The sequence below is a fragment of the Rhinoderma darwinii genome, chromosome 4 (assembly GCF_050947455.1).
Source record: "Rhinoderma darwinii isolate aRhiDar2 chromosome 4, aRhiDar2.hap1, whole genome shotgun sequence".
In the NCBI taxonomy this organism is placed as follows: domain Eukaryota; kingdom Metazoa; phylum Chordata; class Amphibia; order Anura; family Rhinodermatidae; genus Rhinoderma; species Rhinoderma darwinii.
This window is the reverse complement of record NC_134690.1, coordinates 333948770-333961925: the sequence shown is the minus strand read 5'-3', so window position 1 is coordinate 333961925 and position 13156 is coordinate 333948770. Positions and strand designations below refer to the sequence as shown.

Sequence of the window (13156 nt, the reverse complement as noted above, 5' to 3'; positions counted from 1 at the left end):
CATCTGTAGATAGTGCCACAGTGCCCTCTGTAGATAGTGCCACAGTGCACTACAATACTACATACTATAATAATACTACATTACTATAATAATCATTACTATAATACTACTACATTACTATAATAATACATTACTATAGAAGACTACATTACTATAACAATGCTACATTACTATAATAACACATTACTATAGCAATACTACACTACTGTAACTATACTACATTACTATAAAAATATCGCTAGGTTTAAATTTACCGGAAATTTGCGACTTTACTCCACGTTTATTTAAAAAATCCAGTTTTCCAGTTTAAGTGTCACTAAATGCAGTCCGGCGGCTCAGTTGACAGCGTTTGGCAGACACACATGTCAAGATTGGGCAGCCCTTTTTTAGATAATGCCACAGTGCCCTCTGTAGATAGTGCCACAGTGCTCTCTGTAGATAGTGCCACAGTGCCCTCTGTAGATAGTGCCACAGTGCCCTCTGTAGATAGTGCCACAGTGCCCTCTGTAGATAGTGCCACAGTGCCTTCTGTAGATAGTGCCACAGTGCCCTCTGTAGATAGTGCCACATTGCCCTCTGTAGATAGTGCCACACCCCTCCTAGATAATGCCACAGTGCCCTCTGTATATAATGCCACAGGCCGGGGATTTCTCTGCTGAAGTAGCCCCTGTCCATAGACAGTGACGTCAGGGGATCCTCCTGGACCGGAATGTGATGTCAGGGGCAAACTCAGAGCAGGAGTCCCCGGCAGAGTGTTACTAGCACTCTGCCTGTGACTCTAGCTCTGGACAGTGATGTCAGGGGAAACCCAAGAGCCGGAATCCCAGAGCAGAGCACTACAAGGGGCTCTGCTATGGAACTGGGGGAGCACCTGATATGACTGTCCCTATATGGACAGTGATGTCAGGGGTTCCCCCAGAGCCGGAGTCCTCTGCGTGGGACTCCTGCTCTGCTCCTGACATCACTGTCCATATATGGACAGTCATATCAGGTGCTCCCACAGTTCCATAGCAGAGGCCCTTGTAGTGCTCTGCTCTGGGATTCCGGCTATATGGACAGTGATGTCAGGGGCTTCCCCAGAGCAGGAGTCTCGGAGCAGGGCGCTAGTATAGTCTGAGTGAATAGACATCGCTTCCAGCCAGGACGCAATGTCTATTCACAATCCTGACACTTCGGTAACGTTTGTGTGTCACTTACTCACACAGCACATTGAGATCTCGCGAGATCACACTTGCTGTCATTAAGTCCCACACAAACGTTACTGAAGTGTAGGGATTTTGTGAATAGACATCGCGTCCTGGCTGGAAGCGATGTCTATTCACTCTCAAGACACTTCAGTAAAGTTAATGTGAGTAAGTGACTGCACATCATGATCTCGCAAGATCACTATGTGCTGAGTACATGAATGGAGAGAAGTGTATGACGCTAATTGGTCAGTGTCATACACTTCTCTTTACAACGCCCACTTGGTCAAAAGCTAAAAACCGCCCAGTTGGGCATTAAGAAAGTCATTAGCATAAATCTAAAATAGGTCATAATTTGGTCACAATTGATCGTTTATCGAAATAAAAACCACTGCTGCTATCTACATTACACCGCCGATCATATTATGTAGAAGATAGGGCACTTATAATGTGATGACAGAGCCACTTTAGGCCCCATGCACACGACCGTAAAAAACCTCAGTTTTTGCGGACCGCAATTGCGGTCCACAAAAACGGAGCCATTGAATTTCATTGAACACTGACACCTTTCCGTAGCACTACGGAAGGGTGTCCGTGCCGTGGAAATGTTCCGGGAATTATGGAACATGTCCGTTCTTTCGCATTTTGCGGGCCGTGCTCCCATGCGGCTGTCAGTCAGCGGCCGGCCGTGCCCGCAATCGCGGGCCGTGATTGCGGGCACGGTCGTGTGCATGGGGCCTAAAAGTGATCTTGGCCCACTACTGATTTCCAACATAAAAAGCTCTCTAGATTGCTTAAACCCCTTTGATACTGCTCAGAGATTTCTGCTCCTGGATTCCTTTCACAGCATTCTTAACAAACGTCCATTCAGAGTGTTTAGAATGTTGCATCAGATTTCCAGTAACAGAAAGCTCTGAGCAGTGTCAAAGTGCTGTGTAGAGTCCCTTTATTGCAATTCATTATTTTTACAAGATTTTTCCTACAAGTTAAATTAACTCCTTGTTGTTCTCCATCATAAATATAGTATTTAATAATATAATTATAACAATAACTATTGTAGGTGGATGTGAATTTACAGCTTACGCTGACATGGTGCAATGCTTTTTTCACATTTTAAGCTACTTGAAATTCCAAGAAAATGCTACATTTTAACAAGAACTAGGCCATAAATGTTCTTGAATGATGTATGTTGTAATTAATTCCCAGAATGCATTGCACTTTTACTATAAAATTATATTGTACAGGTACAGGCATTCCTAGTACTTGGTGCAAATCTTGCTTACAGAAAGCAATTAGCTGTAGAGATCTTATCTGAAAAAAATCTTGTTTTACCTGGTTTAACCTGTTTTCATGCTATGTTTTTTTTCTTGAAAGACTGCATGAAGTGTTGATGGATTTGCAAAGAAAACAACTGGACCAATTGTCTGACTGGCTGACTGTCACGGAAGAGCGAATTCATAAGATGGATATATATGGAGAAGATTTTGTTGCCTTTAGAAAACAGATTGAAGAACACAAAGTGAGCAAACTAATATTAAAGTATACTGTAATGCCACCTTTGTTTAACGTATGAGAATACATTGCGAGATCACGCTGTGCTGTCACATACACCCACAGTAACTTTACTGAAGTGTCTTGAGAGTGAATAGACATTGCCTCCAACCAGGACACAATGTCTATTCACACTCCCGACACTTCGGTAACGTTTTTGTGGGACTTACTCACACAGCACAGCACAATCTTGCGAGATCACGCTGTGCTGTCATCCACAACGTGATCTCGTGAGATCACGCTGTGCAGTGATTAAATCCCACACAAACTTTAGTGAAGTGTCGGGAGTGTGAATAGACATCGCGTCCTTCCTGGAGGTGATGTCTATTCACTCTCAAGACACTTCAGTAAAGTTAATGTGGGTGTATGTGACAGCACAGTGTGATCTCGCGAGATCACGCTGTGCTGAGTACAAATGGACATGAATGGAGAGAAGTGTATGACGCTAATTGGTCAGCGTCATACACTTCTCTTTACAATGCCCACTTGGTCAAAAGTTAAAAAATGCCCAGTTGGGCATTAAGAAACTAATTAGCATAAATCTAAAATTGCTCATAACTTGCTAAAAAATTATAATTTCTCAAAATAAAAACCACTTTTGTTATCTACATTACAGCACCGATGAGATTATGTAGGGGCACTTATAATCTGATGACAGAGCCTCTTTAAGATGAGACTACTCGCAGAATATAGACTATTTTATGACAGTCTATACCCTTTATCTTATTTACAGACAGACAGTGATTTAAAACAATCCTACCATAGGGAATTTAAACATTCCTTACTACTCTTCTAGCAGAACACTTTCCCAACTAAGGAAGCAATACTGTTAAAAACACTATATTAGGGCGTTGTTATTTATGCAATCCTGTAATATATTTTCATAAATGACCATGTTGAGCTATTTTTTACTGATGTTGTAATATCTGGCTCACTGCCATACCATATGTACTCTTTTAAATATATTGCTGAGATATTACCATGCAGCTGATGTCCGAGACGTCATTGATTATTTAGAATTTGTTCATTTTTTGTTGTTTCAAATTATTTAATGTGATATATGATAAAATATGTATGACATGCCTATCCTGTGATCTAATTTTTAGAAATTGCAGAACGACCTTGAGGCAGAACAAGTAAAAGTTAACTCTTTGACCCACATGGTGGTTATAGTGGATGAAAATAATGGTGATGGTGCCACTGCTGCACTAGAAGCACAGCTGCAGGTGGGTGATTTGAAGATGATGATGGTGATGATGCAACGCCTTATGGTTCACCTATTTTAAATAATGTTAAAATTTACTTACACCTGTTTTGGAAAATATACCTGCACAGATTCTACGGGTACTTCATCATGGGCACCTCTGCCTCTATCAACCATATTATTATTAATTATAATAATTATAACCTTTATTTATAAAGCACCAACACATTGTGCAGCGCTTTACAATCCGGAGAACCTGTGCACATACAAGATGACAAACAATAAAAACAAATAGATGGCATACCCCATCTACCACAGATCGAAAGCTGGATATAATTATTACATGTTGCCTATGGCAGCCTCTGTAGTCTTTCTCTGTCTGGAAGTGGTGGCTGCCTAACTAGGCAGCATGAGGATCGGATGAGCCCCGTTCTAGATAATTAGGTCTCTCAGAGTGGGAGATAGTGGGGATACCCCCTTAAGAGGAAATGAGAAGTCCTCTTTAAAGTGGTTGTCCTAAAAGGAAAACCCCTTTCCATGGGCTATTTTATGGCATATGGAAGTCATGAAGCCGGGTCTCCCACACAGGACACTCTTCTATTAACTAGATCAGAGAGCAACTGGAAAGAGTGGCTGTAGAGGACTCTGTACAACCATGTATCACATAGTGCCTGTTTAGTTGAATGGGGCGAAATGTAATACTACATTTTTTGCAGGAGAAATATGTGGTTGGTCGCATTTTTGTAACATAGAGGAAATTGAAGAGGAAATGGGGTAGGAGAAGGGGTAAGGTGGTAGGATAAAAAGTAAGAAGGAAGCTGTGGGTTATGAGAATCACAGATATTGATCATAAAGAGTCCATGATGAGTGTTGATTGTGAAGAGAAAAAGGTGGGTGTACGGGGGGGGGAGGGGGGATGAGTTTTTATGGATTACACATATTGTGTTCTTTAATAGTCCAAGTTATTTCCATCTATAGTCAGTGTGTAAATAAATGAAGACCTCATATTAAGCAGATAAGATATTATCTATTACACAAATGTTATGGCTGCCGTGCCTCGCTATCATTGCCTACTTACCTACTCCCAGCGTCTTCCTTCTCCTGGTTGGCACCACTCCTCTTCTCCGAGTTCTGCATTTGGCGGGCTCCCATGCCAAAGCTCTGCTCTTGGTCCTAATGCGCGTGCTGACTCTTTTCTCTCTTAAAGGGCCAGCACACACCAAATTATTCCACCCAGCTTTTCCTGGCTATAAAAGGTCCTCCCTTTCCTATGCTCTTTGCCAGAGCAATTTGGTTCATCCAAGCTTGTCTTGTGTTTATCAGCTATATCATTGTTCCTATGATTGACCTCTGCCTGGAGCTTTTGATCATTGTTGTCTGTCTCCTGCTCTGACCTCTTGCTAGTGACCTGTGATGAACCTCTGCCATCTGACATGTCCTCTGGCTAGTGACCCGTGACCAACCTTGTCATCTGCTCAGACCTTTTGCTATACCTAACTCTTTTCTGTGGTTGAGTTGTACTTCACCTGTTAGTGGTGACTGTCACCACTGGAGACCACTCTGGGGGTAGTGACCTTGCACCCCGGCACCGAAGTCCGGATCCCTGTATAGGGGTTAAAGGGTGTATACCAAGTGTTCCTTTGGACTCCGCTCCCTTGTTTAACCCTACGTCAAATTGGGACAAAGTGGGTTCACACCACCCTCATTCACTTGCTGAAGTGCTCAACTTGCCTTTGTGTTTATGTATGCAATACAAACACAGATAAAGCCTATACTACTAAAGTGGAGCTGTAATCTTCATCCTAATGGAAACAATAGGTGAAAAGAAGACAAGAGAAACATTGCTAGTTTTCACATCATGTGTATTTTGCTTACCCTTTCTAAATGTTAAAGAGTCTTTCCCATTAGAGACATTTATGGTTAAGCATATGCCAAAAACGTCTGATCAGTGGGGATCCGAATACTAGGCTTTTATCGTATTTCCCATAGCTTTTCATGAAGAGTGTCTGTGCATGTGCATATCACTATGAACGAAGAACTGGTCCCAGAGGTGGGCGCACGTTTAGTCACTCATGTGTAGTCACTCTCTATTAACCCCTTCCCCCTGCTTGCATTCTGGGCCCTAATGACCAAGCCATTTTTTACGTTTTTCCATCGTCAAATTCGAAGAGCTATAACTATTTTATTGTTCCGCCGATGCAGTTGTATGAGGGCTTGTTTTTTTGCGGGACGACTTGTAGGTTTTATTGGTACCATTTGAGAGTAGATGCGACTTTTTGATCACTTTTTATCACATTTTTTTAAAGTCAGGATTAACAGAAAACAGAAATTTTTCCATTGTTTTTTATTTTATTTTTGACAGCGTTCACCGTGCGGGTTAAATAATGTAACAGCTTTATAGTCGGGGTCGTTACGGATGCGGCAATACCAAATATGTGTAACTTTTTTGCTTTATTGTGGTTTCTTTACTGTAAGGGGAAAAAGTGTGTTTTTCATTTTTTTTTTTCACTTTTTTTTTATTAACTGTATTCAACTTTTTTTTTTTACTTGTCCTACTAGGGGACTTTCATATGCGATCATCCGATCGCATTTATAATACACTGCAATACTTTTGTATTGCAGTGTATTACTGCCTGTCCGTTTAAAAAGGACAGGCATCTGCTAGGTCATGCCTCCGGCATTGACCTAGCAGGCATTCATTACAGGCAGACCTGGGGGCCTTTATTAGGCCCCCGGCTGCCATCGCAGACACAGACACTCGGTGATCTTATCGCCGGGTGTCGGTGGTGGGAGAGAGAGGGAGCTCCCTCCCTCTCTCCAAAACCACTCAGATGCGGTGCTCGCTATTGCGCACCGCATCTGAGGGGTTAAACGGGTGAGATCGATACGAATATCGATCTCACCCGGCAGAGCAGGGACGCCCCCAGCCCTCAGCTGCCTCTGGCAGCTGAGAGCAGGGAGATTTCACGGCTCCCTGCTCTGTTTACTTTATTCTAATGCAGCGCCGTGGAATAGCGGCACTGTAGAAGAAAGCCCATTAATGACCGCCGTGAAAAGGTTAATCGGTGGTCATTAAGGGGTTAAAGTCTTTGGTAAATACTGATACAACTGAGCAGTCGGATACCCACTGTGACTGTTGGCCCAACTGTAAAAACTATTTTTATGTTCATGGGACTAAACCAATCTACTCTGATTAACCCCTTGCGTACCTTTGACGTAATAGTACGTCGCTGGCCGCTTATTCCAGCGTACCTTCGACGTACTATTACGGCGCAGGAATAAACTGTCACTATGTGAAATCACATAGTGACAGAACAGCGGCGGCAGCTGTCATTGACAGCTAACCGTCTCTGCTACCGGCCTGGGGACCAATTAGCAGTCCCCAATGCCGGCGATTGCTGTGATTGGTCAGTCTCTGAAGACTGACCAATCACAGCCGTCTGTGACGTCGTCTGCAGGAGAAAGCTCCTGTCACTTTCTCTGATCTCCTCACTTCTGTGAGATACGTGAGGAGATCAGAGAAAGCGGTGTAAAAAACAAACAAACACTTTTTATTAACCCCTTCCCGAAAATGGGCGTATAGTAACGCCCTGAGGATGAAGCGGGCACAGGAGCTGTGCTCGCTCTATCTTCATCGGATGTCGGCTGTAATATACAGCCGACATCCCACTGCAACTACAGCGATCACTGTCCTCTCCGATCGCTGTAGTTTAACCCCTTAAATGCCGCTGTCAATAGCGACAGCGGCATTTAAGTGATTGATACAGAGGGAGGGGGCTCCCTCTGCACCCCATTGCCCCCCCGCGAAAAATCGCGGGGTTCTGATGGTTGCAATGGCAACCAGGAAGCCTAGCAACGGCTTCCTGGTTGCCAGGTACGGGAGCCTATTAGGTCCTGCCCAAGGCAGGACGTAATAGGCTCAACTGTCAGTTGTAAAGTGACAGTTACAATACACTGCACTACATCAGTACATACAGAAGTAGTGCAGTGTATTGTGCAGGGGATCAGAAGATCAGATCTTCCAGTCCCCTAGTATGTGTAAAATAAAAAGTGAAAAAAAAGTAAAAAAAAAAGTTTTAGATAAATAAATAAATACAAGTTTTACGTAATGAAAACAATAATCGCCTTGTTTCCCTGATCAAGCCCTTTATAATTAGAAAAAAAATGAAAAAAAAGACAAAAACTAGACATAATAGGTATCGCCGCGTTCGTATCGGCCTGACCTAAAAAAATATTGCATTATTTATCACGCACGGTGAACACCGTTAAAAAAATACCATAAAAAACAATGGCAGAATTTCCTTTTTTGGTCACGTTTCCAAAAAAATGGAATAAAAAGTGATCAAAAAGTCGCGCGTAGCCAAACATGGTACCAATAAAAACGACAGTGTGTCACGCAAAAAATGTATGTACTCCGCACAGATTACATATGCCCCCACATTATAAACTGAAACACCAGTAAAACACTAAACAAAACTACTACCAAGCAAAATCTGCGCTCCAAAAGCCAAATGGCGCTCCTTCTGGGCCTGGCAGTGTGCCCAAACAGCGGTTTATGACCACATATGGGGTATTACCGTACTCTGGAGAACCGCTTAACAATTTATGGGGCGTATGTCTCCAGTGGTACAAGCTGGGCCCAATGCATTGGGCACTGAAATAGCATATCTGTGGAAAATGTCAATTTTCAATCTGCAACATCCACTGTGCACTAATTTCTGCAAAACCTTTGGGGGTCAAAATGCTCACTACACTTCTAGATGAATTCCTTGAGGGGTGTAGTTTCCTAAATGGGGTCACTTCTCGGGAGTTTTCACTGTACTCGTACCTCAGCGCAATGCAACATGGCGTCAAAAACAAATTTTGTAAAATCTCCACTCCAAAAACGAAATTGCACTTTTTCAGTTTAGACCCTTGCCATATGTCCAAATAGCCGTTTACAACCACATATGGGGTATTTCCGTAATCAGGAGAAATTGTGTAACACATTTTGGGGTGTCTTTTCTCCTGTATTCCTTGTGGAAATGAAAAATTCTGAGCTAAATCTACAGGTTATTGGAAAAAAAAAATGTTTTCATTTTCACGGACGAATTCTAATAAAATCTATAAAACACCTGAGGGCTTAAAATGCTCACTACACCTCTAATTTAATTCTTTCTGGGGTATAGTCTCCAAATTGGGATCACATCTGGGGAATTTCTACTGTACTGGTACTTCAGGGACTCTGCAAATGTGACATGGCCCCCAGAAACCAATTCAGCAAAATCTGAGCTGTAAAAATCCAAATGGTGCTCCGTCCCTTCTGAGCCCTGCCATGGGTCCAAACAGCAGTTTATTACCACATAATGGGGTATTTCCGTAATCAGGAGAAATTGCTTTACAAATGTTGAGGTGCTTTTTCTCCTTTATCCCTTATAGAAATTAGAAAATTCTGTGTTTTTTCCAAAAAAAAGTCTCTTTTCATCTTCACAGACTAATTCCAATAAATTCAGCAAAAAACCTGTGGGGTCAAAATGATAACTATACCACTAGAAAAATTCCTTGAGGGGTATAGTTTCCAAAATGGGGTCACTTTTGGGGGGATTCCACTGTTTAGGTCCCTCCAGGGCGTTGCAAACGTGACACGGCACTGAAAACCATTCCAGTAAAATCAGAGCTCCAAAATCCAAATGGCGCTCCTTCCCTTCTGAGCCCTGCTGTGGGTCCAAACAGCAGTTTATTACCACATATGGGGTATTTCCGTAATCGCGAGAAATTGCTTTACAAATGTTGGGGTGCTTTCTCTCCTTTATTTCTTGCAAAAATTAGAAATTTTTACGTTTTTCCAGAAAAAAAGTAGATTTTCATTTTCACAGACTAACTCCAGAAAATATAGCAAAATACCTGTGGGGTCAAAATGCTAACTATACCCCTAGATAAATTCCCTGAGGGGTGTAGTTTAAAAAATGGGGGTCACTTTTGGGGGTTTCCACTGTTTTGGCACCACAAGACCTCTTCAAACCTGACATGGTGCCTAAAATATATTCTGAAAAAAGGAGGCCCCAAAACCAAGAGGTGCTCCTTTGCTTCTGAGGCCGGTGTTTCAGTCCATTATCACACTAGGGCCACATGTGGGATATTTCTAAAAACTGCAGAATCTGGGCAATAAATATTGAGTTGCGTTTCTCAGGTAAAACCTTCTGTGTTACAGAAGAAAATGTATTACATATGAATTTTGTAAAAAAAAATGAAATTTGAAAATTTCAGCTCTACTTTCCTTCAATTCCTGTAAAACGCCTAAAGAGTTGAAACACTTTCTGAATGCTGTTTTGGATACTTTGAGGGGTGCAGTTTTCAAAATGGGGTGTTTTATGGGGCAATCAAAAACACCCCATTATATATAAACACCCCTATAATATATAGGGCAATCAAAACCACTTCAGAACTGAACTCGTCCCTGAAAAAATCGCTTTTTGAAATTTTCTTAAAAATATGAGAAATTGCTGCTAAAGTTCTAAGCCTTGTGAGGTCATAGAAAAATAAAAGGATGTTCAAAAAACGATGCCAACATAAAGTAGACATATGGGAGATGTTAATTGGTAACTATTTTTTGTGGTATTACCATCTGTTTTACAAGCAGATACATTTAAAATGGGAAAAATCATAATTTCTTCATATTTTCGCTAAATGTTGGTGTTTTTCACAAATAAGCAATGAATTTATCGACCAAATTTTTGCACTAAACTAAAGTCCAATGTGTCACGAGAAAACAATCTCAGAATCAATTGGATAGGTAAAAGCATTCCGGAGTTATTACCACATAAAGTGATACATGTCAGATTTGAAAAAATGGGTCTGGTCCTCAAGGCCAAAATGAGCTGGGTACTCAAGGGGTTAATGGAAATTTTGTAACGGCTTAAGGGTTTGTTTGTTTGTTTATGTTTTTTTCACTGTGGTACTAATTAAACAGGACTATCATTTGTTGTAATCATATCTTGTGTAAAAAAAATACCTGTAAAGCTTTGAACATTAATAATAACGATTTGCCATGGGAAAATCTTTCCAATTGACCGACACAATTGTAGTAAATGCAGGAACCTGGCATAAAACATATTAAAATAAGGGACAGTAACAAATGTATGTGCGTGACTATATATACATAACATATACAATTGTTGGATCCAATAAATTAACAAAACCTTACCATCTAGAAAAAATTTTTTTTTCATTAAAACCAATTCTGATATGCCATTAGGCACCAGGCACATGCTTCTGTGCGCAAAGGCTATACATCTCCCAAGTACGAAGCCACATAGCCTCTATATGCTGCCATGCAGGCTCTGTCGGGTGCTATATGTACGGGGCTAAGAAAATCTCTGTACATACATCTGATGGGGCATGCCATGATTTTTTTCAATCGGATTCTTACAAAATCTGGCAAAAAAAACTCTGTATTTCTATATGAAATCAACAGCATATAGAGATATAGAACAAACCCCATGCCCCTCTATTGGAGCCCTATTAAGGCTCCGTAAAAAACAGGCATAAAATCTCCATGATCTTCACCATTATATACCCTCATATCAATATCTTTATCTATCTATCTATCTATCTATCTATCTATCTATCTATCTATCTATCTATCTATCTATCTATCTATCTATCTATCTATCTATCTATCTATCTATCTATCTATCTATCATCTATCTATCTATCTATCTATCTATCTATCTATCTATCTATCTATCTATCTATCTATCTATCTATCTATCTATCTATCTGATAGAGAGACATGACATGATAGATAGATAGATAGATAGATAGATAGATAGATAGATAGATAGATAGATAGATAGATAGATAGATAGATAGAGAGACATGACATATCTATCTATCTATCTATCTATCTATCTATCTATCTATCTATCTATCTATCTATCTATCTATCTATCTATCTATCTATCTATCTATCTATCTATCTATCTATCTATCTATGTCATGTATCTCTATCTATCTATGTCATGTATCTCTATCTATCTATCTATCTATCTATCTATCTATCTATCTATCTATCTATCTATCTATCTATCTATCTATCTATCTATCTATCTATCTATCTATCTATCTATCTATCTATCTATGTCTCTCTATCTATCTATCTATCTATCTATCTATCTATCTATCTATCTATCTATCTATCTATCTATCTATCTATCTATCTATCTATCTATCTATCTATCTATCTATCTATGTCATGTATCTCTATCTATCTATCTATCTATCTATCTATCTATCTATCTATCTATCTATCTATCTATCTATCTATCTATCTATCTATCTATCTATGTCATGTATCTCTATCTATCTATCTATCTATCTATCTATCTATCTATCTATCTATCTATCTATCTATCTATCTATCTATCTATCTATCTATCTATCTATCTATCTATCTATCTATCTATCTATCTATCTATCTATCTAACCATCCATTCATTGAAAACATTTAAATGTCAAGGCTGAAGCTTCAGAACTCCTGTCTCATTTTTATTTTATCTGTTGGTTTTCTTGACTTTAATAATAATAACCCGTTCTCAAATTTCTATTATATGTGTAAAATTTAGGCCTATTTCCACAAATAATAACTTTTTGCTTTATATGTATACACATTTTATTTGAAATAACAATTTGGGATACTTTGAATTGAATGCATTAAAGTAAACAATTTCTATAGGAAACAGAGCGTAAAATTCTATAAATATAGTCCTTAAACCCAGAAGCATAGTTGTCTGCTGGATAGCAATTTATAGATAATTTGTTTTATAATGAGTTTTTGTAAATAACACAGAAATAGGTAGCTACTGGGGGTATATAGCAATTCTTTTGTAAGGTTTATTTAGAATTCGTCTTCCCTTCTTATATAGGACAAAGCTGATGTTGTCATTCTTTAAAGAGTAAATACCTGCACATTACAAATAATCTTTTTGCAGATCGTGAGATGCCTTAGGCCCCATGCACACGGCCATATTTTCATCTATCTGTAAATACTGTCCGTTAATACGGATCCGTAGTCATCCATAACTTATCCATATATACGGAACGGTATCCACAAAAACCGTCCGTAGTGCATCCGTACTTGATCCGTATATACGAATCCGTAAAAAAAAGAGGGATGCAGCAAATGATGTCATCAACATGTTTCATAGCAACACTTCCGTAAATATGGGCGCTTCACGTA

At 39.9% G+C, this 13156-nt stretch overlaps 1 protein-coding gene across 1 annotated transcript in view; it reads left to right on the top strand.

Moving 5' to 3' along the window:
- The window catches only part of UTRN (utrophin), a 603028-nt gene that overhangs the window by 121148 nt on the left and 468724 nt on the right, over window positions 1-13156 (top strand). The window contains exons 12-13 of the mRNA XM_075862837.1: window positions 2559-2703; window positions 3842-3961. Coding sequence (XP_075718952.1) covers window positions 2559-2703; window positions 3842-3961 — 265 coding nt within the window. The remainder of the gene's footprint in view (window positions 1-2558; window positions 2704-3841; window positions 3962-13156) is intronic.